Source organism: Lynx canadensis, chromosome B4 (assembly GCF_007474595.2).
Source record: "Lynx canadensis isolate LIC74 chromosome B4, mLynCan4.pri.v2, whole genome shotgun sequence".
NCBI lineage: Eukaryota > Metazoa > Chordata > Mammalia > Carnivora > Felidae > Lynx > Lynx canadensis.
The window spans coordinates 76,068,251-76,081,695 of NC_044309.1; the positions used below are offsets into that span (position 1 = coordinate 76,068,251).

Consider the following 13,445-nt stretch of genomic DNA (forward strand, 5'->3'; position numbering starts at 1 on the left):
AGGAAAACAACATACAAAGATGTGGCTTTGCTGAGGGAGGCAAAAGAGAGACTGGAACTGGGAACCCAGGAATTCTAGCTGTTCATCTCATCTCTATTCTGCAACACACTTCTTCATGGATGACAAAAACCCCTTAAATTCCCAACTGGTGCTATCCAAAGGGGGAGCCCTAAAGTACCCAGCAAAGAGCTGGGGGTGGGAGGGCTGTGTGGAGACAGCACCCTCTCTTATCTTCAAAGGAAAAGGTCCTTCCTCTTCTCTGAAGTGCATTTCCGAACTGGAATGAACCCCCGGCCTTTCCCTGGCACTGCTTCAGCTCAGCTCAGACTTGGGAAAAATGCTTCCCCAGAAAAGAGGTGACCAGCCTGGCCGACCAGTTAACACACAGACTTCAGGCAGCCAGTGCTGCTGTCCCCGGGGCCCGCCGCAGTCAGTTCTGGGGCGGAACTCTGGTCTTGACCACAGAACCAGGGCCCTGGCTCCAACCAGCCTTCCCAGGCGACCTCAGGGGCAGGGGAGGATCTGTGGTCTCATTTCCTTTCCACCTTGGCTTCTTTTTTCACTTCACTGAAGATTAGCTATTTCCACCATGACCAGTTCCTGTTCTCACCAGCTGTAGCGGCTGTTTCCCCACAGACAGAGCTCTGAAACACTGGTGTGCCTGCCACCTGGACCGTCCCAGCTGCAGACTTGTACCAGACCCAACAAGTCCCGAGCTAAGGGTTTCTTCGTCCCAGATAAAATAGCAGGGAGAAGAAATTAAGGGACAGGAAGCAATTCCAAGAACTCCACAGTAGATACACCAGTGTCCATTTTTTTTATTATTTTAATCTTACATAATATGCTCTTTCGTATGTGAAAAAGTTATATAATAAAAATGTGGAAATGTATACATTTATTACATAGAAATATGTATATGTAATAAATCCCCAACAGAGAGCAAAGGTCACAAAAAGATGGCCAAAACACTTATGACGAAACGTTGGAAGAAAAATGCAAAGTAAAACAAGACACCATTTCTCATGAATGAAATTGGCAAAGTTTTAAAAATATTAAACATCCAGTAATGTTTAGCTTACAAAGAAAGGGAGAGATGCACGTTATCAGTGAAAAAGCTAACTAGTACAACTTTTTTAGAAGCGTATTTCTCAAAGGACCTTAAAAAGCATATTCCCTTTGACCCAATAATTACACTTCTAGCAATTTATCCTAAATAATCAGAGATGCACACAAATATTTATGCACAGGATAGTCTTCACGGTGTTATTTATAGTAGCAAAAAAGCGAAATATAAGATAAAGCAGTAAGAAAGTACTGTACTATGGAACACTATCCAGCCATGAAATTATTAATACTAAAGAATGTTTAAACAAAGGAGAAAATGCCTAAGATAGTAAAATAAAAATCAGTTTACAAAACAATTTTCATAGTATAATCCCAATTGTTAAAATATATATAAGTACATCACAATGTTAATAGTAGACAGTGAGATTACAGGTGATTTTAATTTTTTTTATTAAAAAAAATTTTTTTTAACATTTATTCATTTTTTGAGAGACAGAGACAGAGTGTGAGTGGGGGAGGGGCAGAGAGAGAGGGAGACACAGAATCTGAAACAGGCTCCAGGTTCTGAGCTGTCAGCACAGAGCCTGTCGCAGGGCCCGAACTCACAGACTGTGAGATGATGACCTGAGCCGAAGTTGGACGCTTAACCGACTGAGCCACTCAGGTGCCCCTTAATTCTTTTCTTTATTCTTTTCTACACAGTTTATACTTGTTATGTTTTTAACTTCTAAATTTGCTTAACAAACATGTCTTATTGTCATAATCAGGAGAAAAGAAGCTTTTCTCAATCTTCCTCCCTCCCTTTGAGGATACTCACATGCATTACTCCCTTTCTAAAAAACATTTGGCAATATGTATTTAGGACCTGAAAAATTTTATATCCTACCACCTAGTGAGTTCAATTTTGGATTTCTATCCTAAGGAAAACTCTAAATATTGAAAAGGTTTTGTACACCAAGATGTTCATCACAGCATTGTTTATGATGGCAAACAGAAGCAAACAACTTAAATGTCCAACAATAGAACAGTTAAGTACACAATGGTACATTCACTTGAGGCACCACTGTACAAGCATTTAAAAATGTTTACAATGACTAGCTTGGGAAAACTAGTGAAATAACAAAGCCAACCCCCCCCCAAAACAAACAAACAAAACACCACCCCAGACTGGATTAAAAATATATACATAGCAATATTACAACACTGTAGAGAAAAATATGAAAAGTTTTAAAATGCATTGGCTCCATTTGGTAAAGGAACTAGAGAAAATGTGGATGTTTTTCTTCAATATAAATCTCTAATCTTTTCTCCTTTCTAAATCACCCATACCTTTCTCAGGGAATGAGTACTACTTTAAGAGAAAAAAGAAAAAAAGCTGAAACTCCCTCTGAGCAAAGAAAACATTCCCAAATGACAAGAAGTCCACTCCATCAGTCCTATGCCCCCACCCCACACACTTCTCCCAGTCTAAGGCAGGGTCATATGGGAAGGTCAAGGGAATGAGGCTCCTAAGGTCTTCTCAGTGGGGTCTCTGAGCAAGGGGTTCCTCTGACCAGCTGCTGTCAAGGGTCCTTTCCCTCCCCCATGTCCTATTCCAGCCCGAACTAATTCACCACAATCCCCAGGGCTGGGAAAAAAATTTCCACCATGGCCATTTGGAACTTGATATTTAGTCCAAGTTTTTCCCAGCCCCTTTCTGTGTCAAAGGAGGCCCTCAAAGCCTCTTAGTCAACTAGCACCCAGCTTAGCTTAGCTCCCACATCAATGCTACACTTACAGCAAAACCCCAAGCCATCAGTCATCACCAGGGAAATGTGAGAGGAGGACCCATGGTAGGGACAGGCTCTGTCATACAACCCCACCCTTAGGCCCTGAGAGCCTCCTCCTAAGAGATATCCAGGGTTTTTTCTGGCGTCAGAACCTTCGGACTCTGTTTCAAGTTTGTAATAAATCAGCAAAGAGAAAAATGAGGGTACAAACACAAGGGCAGACGGCTATCCTTCCAAAGCTCTTAAAGCCCCTTGCCTCCCGTCTCTATCTAAGCAAAGGCCAGTACTGGCCAGAATACTAATTTGTGCGAAACTGAGCTTGGGTAGTAATCTAGTTGGGACCAAAACACAGACTATGGCTTTATCAGACCAGAGATAGGTTCTCATTCTGGTATTAATAGAGAAGCTCCAATAGCTGCAGCATCCCTAAACTTGTCAGTACTCAATAGGAGCTGCTGCTCAGACAGGGTGGGTAAGGAAGGAACCCAAAGAAACAGCATAACGCAGACTCACAACAATTTTTCATATTAGGGCACACCTAGAAAATAATACTATTTGTACAGCACATGGGATAAATGGTAGAACTAATCCCAATCAGAGGTGACCAATCAGGGACCTCAGCTGCCCCCAGGGATAAGGGAATTAGTATCCCAGCGTAGCAGTAGGGAAGCCTTGCATTAGGGCACTGGGCTGGGTTAGGACTCTTGCCATCAATGTCCTGAACAAATCACCTCATGGCCTCAGACCTTGAGCTCTCCAACCTCGGCTGACAGGCTGTGGGTCAGATCATGTGTCTACACCAGAAAGCTGGGAGCCTGTGGTCTTGACTCACAATGATACAACTTTCCCAGCCAGTGTTCTTTTCAGGGGGGAGTTTCCACAGATACGTTTCCACAGATACAGTGGAATTGGGGGAAGCCCTCCATCTGACAGCAGAAGGCATATCCTGAGTCTAGCTACACAGAACAGGGTAATTGGTTTCATCAGATTTCTAAACTTAAAATCCTTTTTGGGAATACCAGTGATCTCAGATCTGAGTCACTGCTGGGAGCTACAAATTTAAAAGCTACCACTTACTGAGCATATAGTAGATGCCAGACTCTGCTATCTAAGTACTTGACTTCCCGTTTCATTATATGCACAAAGCAACTTCATGTGGCAATTACTCTTACTATCTCCATTTATAAGAAACTGGGACTCAAAGATATTAAGCAACTTGCTTAAGTCCAAACACTTTTCTAACTAGAGACTGTGGAGAGGCCAGTATTTCAGCCTACTTTGATTTGAAAATCCATCCATACGCTTAACCAAGACACTTCAACAAACTCCCAAATAGCTTTTTCATAAACCAAATCAATCATAGTGATGCTAACAATCTGGGAAAGAAAAAAGTAAGAAAGCAGCAACTTGTCTGACTCACAATCGAGAAAAAAAAGCTAATCTATATTGAGTACCTACTGGGTACCAAGGGCCTTATATACATGGTTCATCTAATTCTCATAAACCTACCAGGACAGAGATTATTACCCCATTTTCTAGATAAGGAAATCTATAAAATTTACAAATGAGGCTCAGAGAGGTGAAGACAGTTACTAAGACAGCCCTTGCTTTTTCTACTACAATATGCTTCTCCTGACTATTCAAGAAATACACCTGAGCTTGCTCTAGGTTCAAGTATCCAACAGCCAGTACTGTTCCCAAACAGTAGGATAGTAGAAAGAAGGATACTAAAAAAGGGCATGTTTCAGAAGCAGAGGAAAGAGAGTTCTCTAAGTGCCCCCAGAGAAGAACTCAAATTCCCAAGAAAGCATGATTTTCCTGTGTTGGAAAAGTGAGGTAAAATCCCCTCCTCCCATAAGACAGCTAACTAGCCCTGGCCTGCCCTGTCCCAACCCCCCAACAGCAGCAGCTCAGGCACACAGAAACAAGACCAAAACAAAAGCCAAGACGAAACAAATCAAAACTTTATACAGATAGTATAACTTGCAAGTGGGTGGTCCTGTCTCTGGCTTGACCTGTGCTCTTTGGGTGCTCTGGTTAGTAATCAAGACACCATGTGCATTTTGTAGATATTAAGCCATCAATTTGCCAACTAACTAAACAAACTTGTCAACCAAGCTCCAGTGAGGACATGACTGACTCTGGTTCTGAGCTCTTACAACCTGGCAGGTAGCCTGGCAGCCCCTATCTAAGGCAGCTCCCCACCCAGTCCACCTCAAACCATCCCTTTCTCTCCAACTTCTGTAACTACCTCCTGTCAGCTCACTGGGGGGGTTTCACACCCCCACTGGAGTACAGATTCCCTCCCACTCGTTCTCCCAACAGTTGAGCTCTTGTTCTCAAGGGCACCAAATCTCAATCTCTCCTCCTCAGCCTCTGAGTTGGCCACAGCATATTAGTAATCACTGACTCACCCAACCCCTTGAGGAAGCTGGGGGAAATGCAGAGGGCCACAGGATGTGTGGCCCAGATCCCTCTGGCCCTCTGCAGACCTGATGGGCCGAGAGGTGCCAGTAACACCACTTCCCCTTGGAATGCCTCTAAGCTGGCTGTGGTGCCAGTGGGCTAATGTCAGGCTCTCCACCATCGGAGAGGCCAGGATCTCTAGACAGTCCCACTGATGCCAACAGATCTAATCTCTCTATTCCAAGGCAGATGTAATCCAATAAGGCTGCTAAGTCCACAACTATTCCCTCCGCATGGGCAAAGGCAAAGTCGGCCCTTCAGGCCATACCAACAATAACAGCAGCATTAACCCCTTTAGAGAGTTCTTTGAGGAACTGGGAACTATTTCCCCAAGTTTCTCAAAGGTTTACCTCTCCTAGCAAATGTTCTGTCACCTAGTTCACTTTCTTTCTCCAAAACTTCATTTTTACCTCCAACATATTTTCTGGCTCCATCTCAGTGATACCAGCTCAGATTCTCTCTATCCACAGGGCCATTGACATCAATGTCCAATTCCCACACCAAAGGAGATTCCCAAAGTCAGCTTAAAATTCATCTACACAGGTCTTTGGGGAACCTACATAAAGCCTAAAAAGAAGCACAGGCAAAGAACACAAACCAGCCACCAGGGCTTAACATAAAAAGAAGGAGAAAAAAAGGGAGGCGGGATAGTTTGTGTATTGTTTCAATTGGAAAAATACACTGGTGAAATGGCTTATCCACATGTTCAGCCTTTTAGGCAAATCCACTATAACTTTGCAGGATGCCTGCAGGCCATTCTGAAAATAAGTAGAATGGCATCACTCTTTATTCCACCCCCTTCAAGAGCTCCCAGCCCCCTCTCCGTCCCCCCCACCGCTCTCCCCAAACATCTGGTCTAGGCTAGAAGTGGGACCCACTCCCTGGGAAGCCTCCATGTTAACGAGAGGCAGTCTCCCCAGTCCGAGAACCCTGACTTAAGCTGAGGAAGGGGCCGGCCCCAAGTTTCTGAATTCCCCCGCACCAGCCAGAGACTTAGAAGTGAGAATTCCAGGGACCCGGGAAGGCTGTCGGGGAAGTGGGGAGAAGTGAGAGGGTTGCAGAGAAGGGGACTGGGAGGAGGGAGAAGCGTGGATCCTGGGGAGGTCCCAGGCTGAGGACCCCTCCTCCGAAGTGTCCAGCGGTTGAGGCCGCGGTCGAGAGGTCCCCGACAGGGCTGTCGGGCGGCCAGCGGCTGCTCAGAGGTTGCCAAGAAGGCACTGAGTCTGTCGGAAGCGCCCCCCTTAAGGGGTGGGCCGGATGGGGGAACCCGGGCAAAGTCCTACCCTGGGCGCTGGGACCTCGGAGACGGTAAGAGGGGGAAGGGACTGGGCTCAGTTCTCACCAGCACCAGGGCGAACCTCTCTTCCAGTTCACAGGGCTCAGGCATCGGCATCTTGCCGGGCGGCGGCAGCAGCGAGACTGAAGGCGGCTCGCCCGGGCCCCCCTCGGCGCTCTCCAGGTTGCCCATCGCGGCGGGGCCCCCTCGGGGGCCTCAGCCCCCCACCTCCACGCCCGGGGGCCTTGGGCTCGGCAGCTCCGACCCGGCTCCTCCCTCTGCGCCGGCTCCCCTAGTCTCGACTCCTCTGCCCCGTGAGGGGCGCTGGGAGCTCCACAGGGTCCCGCAGGCGGTGGCGCGCGGCGAGGGCGGAGGCAGCGCAGCGGACAGCGGCACCGAAGCGACCCGTACGGCGGCCACCGCTCTCGCTCACACCCGCCGCCTCGCCGCTCTCAGCGCGCCGCTCCTGCCGCTGCCCCTCCCCGCCCCCTCGCGCTCTTTCCCTTCCCTGCACCCCCCCCCTCGCTTCCTCCCACCCACTCCCGGCCGAGACTCCGGCTTCCCCCCCGTGCGCTGACTGCAGCCCGCGCGCCGCGCGCCCCATTCATGCAGGGCCCGCCTCCCGCCCACAGGCCTCCCGGGCGTCCCGCCCCGCCCCGCCCGCGCCTGATTGACGGCCGTACCTGCCAATCGCAGCGCCTCCCGCCCCCCGGCGGCCTCGCGCCTGGCGCCTAGCGCGCCCTGGCGGCCCCGGTACGAATCGAATCACCGTGGCTGCTGAAGGTGTGAGGCGCCTGCTTGGACATCCGGGAAATGCACCCGGCCCTTTCCCGCAAGGAGCTCGTAAAGTATACAAATAAGTAAAATACAGGGCATAGTGTGTAAAGCTAACTACAAGAGAAGTAGGATGCTAAAACAATTAGAATGCTCAGGACACGGAGAGACCACATCTGTTAAGAGTTATCTCCAGGGACTCTTATTTGAACTGGGCACTGAGGGATGAGGAAGACCTTAACTGACAGAGACAGGTGAAAAGGCATTTAGGAGGAGAGAGTCTTACAAAAGTTCAGAGGTTGATCTGACTGGACATGAAAAGGGAGGTGCAGAAGAATGCTATTCTGGGCCAGGTCTGCTGATCGGTCATCACTGATGATGTGATGGACATTTGTTGTTTCTGCTAGCCTAGCTTCCATCCCTCCTCTTCAAGTAATAAGCACCCCCTTTATTCTTAGGGAACGCTCAGTCCCCTGTTCTCAGTCCAAATAGAGCTGAACTTCACCCCCTTTCCAAGGGGCCCTATGACCCAGGCCTTACCACAGTATTTTCTTGCCCTATCGTCAGAGACTGTTATAGACTTGACCCAAACCCAGAATATAAGGCTCATTTCCAAGGCTTTCACTGGAACAGTCAGGAAAAAGATACTCTCCATTAGGGCTACTGGATTGTTAGAATGTAAATCTGGAGCTGCTCGTGGCCATCATGCCATCACCCATCACACCGCACGCCTGCTGGGGAAAGCAAAGCTAAGAGACAGAGACATAGTTCTAGTAACATGCTGAAAACCTGAATCCAACCATGCCTGAAGTTATCACCTTGACTTTTCATTTATTTATTCAACAAATTTTGATTGAAAGGCTTATTATATATTAGATACTGTTTTATACATTGAAGATATATCTGTGAACAAAAAGAACATATATCTGGCCCTTTTGAAATTTACAACTAAAGAAGTAAAATGTACAGGTGTTAGGGATCAGTGTTAATAAAAATAAAACTAAAAAGGGATAGGGGTGGGCGCCTGGGTGGCGCAGTCAGTTAAGCGTCCGACTTCAGCCGGGTCACGATCTCGCGGTCCGTGAGTTCGAGCCCCGCGTCGGGCTCTGGGCTGATGGCTCGGAGCCTGGAGCCTGTTTCTGATTCTGTGTCTCCCTCTCTCTCTGCCCCTCCCCCGTTCATGCTCTGTCTCTCTCTGTCCCAAAAATAAATAAAAAAAAGTTGAAAAAAAATTAAAAAAAAAAAGGGATAGAGGTGGAAGAAAGGTTAAAATTTTAAATAGGATGGTCAGAGAAGGCCTCATTAATAAGATGACATTTGGATTTGGAGAAATATCTGAAGAAAGTAAGGGAGTAAGCCATGAAGATATCTGGGAGAATGATCCAGACAGAGAGGATGGTAAATGCCTACTATGCCTCATGTGTTAGAAGAACAGCAAGGAGTCCAGTGTGGCTGGAGTGCAATGAGCAGAAGAAAGAGGAGTAAAAGATGAGGTCAGAAAGTAACCAGAAATCATACTGTGCAGGCCATTGTAGGCTACCATAATGACTTTGTTTTTTCTCAAAGTAGGATAGATAGCTATTGGAGGACTTTGAGCAAAGGAATAATATTATCTAACTTATGTGGGTTTTTTAAATATTTATTTATTTTGAAAGAGAGAGAGAGTGTGTGTGTGCATGAGCAGGGGAGGGGCAGAGAGAGAGGGAGAGAGAGAATCCCAAGCAGGATCCACACTTGTCAGCTCAGAGACTCACACAGGGCTGGATCTCATAAACTGTGAGATCATGACCTTAGCCAAGATCAAGAGTTGGACACTTAACTGACTGAGCCACCCAGGCACCCCCTAGCTTATGTTTTAACAGGATTATAATAGCTGTTGCATTGAAAAAAAACCGAATGGGGTGCCTGGGTGGCTCAGTCAGTTGAGTGTCTGACTTCGGCTCGGGTCATGATCTTGTGATTTGTGGGTTCAAGCCCCACATCAGGCTCACTGCTGTCAACATAGAGCCTGCTTCAGGTCCTCTGTCCTCCCTCTCTCTGCCCCTCTCCTGTTCACTCTCTCTCTCTCAAAAATAAGTAAACATTAAAAAAAAAAAAAAAGAAAATAAACTGAATAGAGGCATGGACAGGGAGACCAGTTAAGAGGCTAATACAATAGTACAGGTGAGAGATGTTAGTGGTTTGAACCAGGGTAGCTGTGCAGATGGAGAGGAATGATCAGATTCTTTCAAAAAAAAAACTTTTTTTTCTTGCCACATTTTGTCTATAGATACAAGTATAGTTATCTCTAGCTTTATTTATTTATTTATTTATTTATTTATTTATTTATTTATTACTTAAGCTCCGTGCCCAACATGAGACTTGAACTCACAACCCTGAAATCAAGAGTCGCATGCCTTACTGACTGAGCCAGCCAGGTACCCCAGAAATAGTCAGATTCTTGATGGATTTGAAAGTAGAGCCAATAGAATTGTTTGGCAGTTTGTGGAGAGTGAATAAAAGAATTCACCCAAATTCACCAAAAATTCCAAAGTATTTGACCTGAGCAACTGGGATGGTGGAGTCCTCATTAACTGAAATGGAGAAAGGAGTAGGTTTGTTGAGGGAGAGCCAGAAAGGGAAGGTTAGGAACAAGGCATTGGCCACGATGAGTTTGATTTGCTGACTGGACATCCAAGTAGAGGTAGCCACTTGGCAATTGGATATAAATGAGTCTGGAGATCCAGGTTGGCAGCATCATTTTGGAAGTCATCAGCATATAGATGCTATTTAAAGATGGTAAATTATCTTTTGCAAATTAGTCTGCATTAAGTTTATTTTTTTTAAGATTTTATTTTTAAGTAATTCCTACACTCAACTTGGGGCTTGACTTCGCAACCCTGAGATCAAGAGTTTCATGTTCTACCAACTGAGCCAGCCAGGTGCCCCTACATTAAGTTTCTGTCAGTAACAACCAAAAAGTGGAGGAATCCCTGTCTTTTCAGACCACTGAAACTCTCCTGTGAAGCCCAACCTCTTCCAAACGGTTGGACAAATCAATCAACTCATATCTCATCCTCTCTTTTCCTCCCCCTCCACCCCAAACACATAATTCCCCAACTGCTGTAGCAGACTCTTCTAGAACAGAAGAGTTATGACTGAAGACTTCTAGTAGATAAAAAAACTAAGAATTCAAAAGGGGAAATAATTCATCAATCATTTTTAACAGTGATCCAAGCAATATCCAGCAGAAAGAAGAGACTTGATAAGATGGTAAACAGCAGTGTATTTACCCTGGTGTGGTCTTTTGGTCCCCAGTCTTGTAGTTTTAGTTTTGCTTGACCACCAGATTTACATACTCTAGGGACTTCTGGAGTCTGCTATATTACTGCTTTCATCGTTAACTCTCTGCTCACCCCCTTCAAAGCTTTCTAACTTTATATAAGATGAAGCCAAAACTTAATCTGGTATTCAGATCTATAGGTCTATATCATCTCTAAAACCCAATGTCCCTTCAATCTACTTTTCCTATCTTACCTGGCTCTAATATTTTATGAACCCTTTGTTTCAGCTGGAAAGGTCCATCTCTAGACATTAGTTGTACATTTGTATATCTTCAGCTTTGCTCTTTGTGCTAAGCATAATAATGGCTCCCCCACATGCCCATGTCCTGATCTCTAGAACATGTGAATATGTTATTTTACATGGCAAAAGGGACTTTGCAGATGTGATCAAGTTACAGGTCTTGGGAAAATTATTGTGGGTTATCAGAGTAGCTCAAGGCAATCACAAGGGTTCTTCTAAGAGGGAGGCAGAAGGGTCAGAATAACAGGAGGAGACATGACAACAGAAGCAGAAGTCGGAGTGATGCAGGGCCACAAGCCAAGGAGTGCAGCAGCCTTTAGAAACTGGAAAGGGCAAGGAAATAGATTTCTCCCTAAAGCCTCTGGAAGGAACACAGCCCTATTAACACTTTAATTTTAGCCCTATAAAACCTGTTTTCAGACTTCTAACCTCTAGAACTGTAAGATGATAAATCTGTGTTGTTTCAAGCCACTAAATTTGCAGTAAATTGTTACAGTAGTAACAGAGAATTAACTGTGTCCCTGATTTAGATTTCTGCTTTCTTCTATGCAGCCTATTCAAATCCCACCCAGAGTCAGCACAATCTTTTGTTTTTAACCAAATGCAACAAATACCTATTGGATGCCTATCATGTGCAAAGCATCTGGCTAGATACCAGTACATAGAGAAAGAATGCAAGACACAAAGATGAATAAGAGCTCACAGGCAGGAGAGGCAAGGTAGAGAGAAGGAATATGGACTGAGTTTGAAGGCATCAGATGGAGTCGTTGGTGTTACATTGGTGGATACCAGGTTTTAAGTCCCATCCTGGAGTTCTCCCAGATTTAAATGATCATAACTCTTATTATCTCTACTTTTCACTTAGAACTTAATTCAACAACATTTACTGAGAGTCTGCTACATGCAAGACACTGTGCTAGGGGCCATGCAGGATACTCGGATTCGTAACTCGTGGTTCCTCTACTGCTTTCTATTGTTTAATTTGTGTCTGTGTCTTGTCTGGACCGTGGGATTTTTTGTTTACTTAAAACATATGTATCCAGTACCTCCTTTGTTTCATAAGTGTGAAGGAAGATTCAATGATGACTAGGTCTCTTTCTTTCAGATGCTCACAATCTAGTAGGAAAGAGTCTCAAAATATTTACAAAACAGTGTGATCCATGTTGAAACAGATGGGTGTACAAAATGTTCCCAAGAGAACTGAGGATGGAGCTGTAAAGGGGGGGCTTCAGGGAGAAGGTGACACTTGAGCCAGGGCTGAAAGATGAATAGATGTGCCAGATGGAAAGGTAAGACAGTGGGATGAAAAGGTGATCAGGAGGGAAAGAGGCGGTTCAGGAAGGAGGAAAAGTACAGGCCAAAAGGGGCACGGATGTCTAAGCAATGATAAGAATTTCAGTGAGGCTGAAGCATAGGACGTGTGTGTAGCAGGAGGACAGGAGACAACACTAGTCATGCACGTGAAATCAAGTTCAAGAGGAGCCTTGTGCTCAGCTCAGAAGTTTGTCCTATGCTGTAGATGGTTCTGTATCCTAGACAGTTTTTAAGTATGATCTTTGAAAAGATTCCTTTATCAGTATTTGAGAATATAGAAAGGTCTGCAGAGCTGATGTGGAAAACAGAAGGGCCTGGACCAAATCAGGGCAGGGGTAATGAAGAGAAATAAAGTTGCAGGGAAAGATTACATTAGCCTGCTTGTGTTGCCATAACGAAATACTACAGATTGGGTGCCATAAACAACAGAAATTTATTTTCTCACAGTCTTGAAAGCTAGAAGTCCAAGATCAAAGTACCATCAGGGTTGGTTTCTGGTGAGACTTCCCTTCCTGACTTGCTGATGGCCACCTTCTCACTATGTGCTCATATGGTCTCCCCTCTCTTCACACACGGAGAAAGAGGGTTGTAGTTTTTCTTCCTTTTCTTAGTAGGACACCAGTCCTATTGGATTAGGCTCCACCCTAATGACCTCCTTTAACCTTGACTGCCTCCTTAAAGGCCCTATCACCAAATACAGTCACGTTGGGGGTTAGGCTTCAACATATGAATTTGGAGAGGACAAAATTCATTCTATAACAGAGATATACTTGAGACAGAATCAAGAAGACTTAGTTATACCTATTAGATAATAGTGTCTAATATTTTTACAGTGCTTTATAATTTACAATACTTTTTTCACATCCATTATCTGATTTTATCTTTACAACACTGTAGGAGGGGGATATTATCATTATCCTCATTACATAGATGAATAAACAGACTAAATGAAGTTAAGTAATATGTTCAAAGCTATGTGCTAGTAAGTGGTGACCCTGGCACTGAACCTGGCCTTGGCTTTGAAATCCCATGCCATTCTGGTTCTCTTATGAGAGGTAAGGGAGTAAAGAAGATTGGAAAGTTGAGGCCAGCTTGAGGATGCCTTACCCTTAATCTCTAGGGAAGCCCAGAATCTCTCTTAGGTCAACCGCTTCTACCTCCTTAGTCAAAATGTTTTCAAACTCATGCCTCCACCTGTGCCCTTTCCACTGAAGAAG

At 45.1% G+C, this 13,445-nt stretch overlaps 1 protein-coding gene across 4 annotated transcripts in view; it reads right to left on the reverse strand.

Annotated features, from left to right (window-relative positions):
- FMNL3 (formin like 3) overlaps positions 1-7,031 on the reverse strand; it is a 54,503-nt gene extending 47,472 nt beyond the window's left edge. For 2 of the 4 annotated variants that reach the window (XM_030322536.1, XM_030322535.1), the window contains exon 1: positions 6,643-7,031. In XM_030322536.1, coding sequence (XP_030178396.1) covers positions 6,643-6,768 — 126 coding nt within the window. In that variant the 5' untranslated portion in view covers positions 6,769-7,031. The remainder of the gene's footprint in view (positions 1-6,642) is intronic. The other 2 variants (XM_030322539.1, XM_030322537.1) reach the window with 1 other exon arrangement.
- Between the last annotated feature and the right edge of the window lie 6,414 nt (positions 7,032-13,445).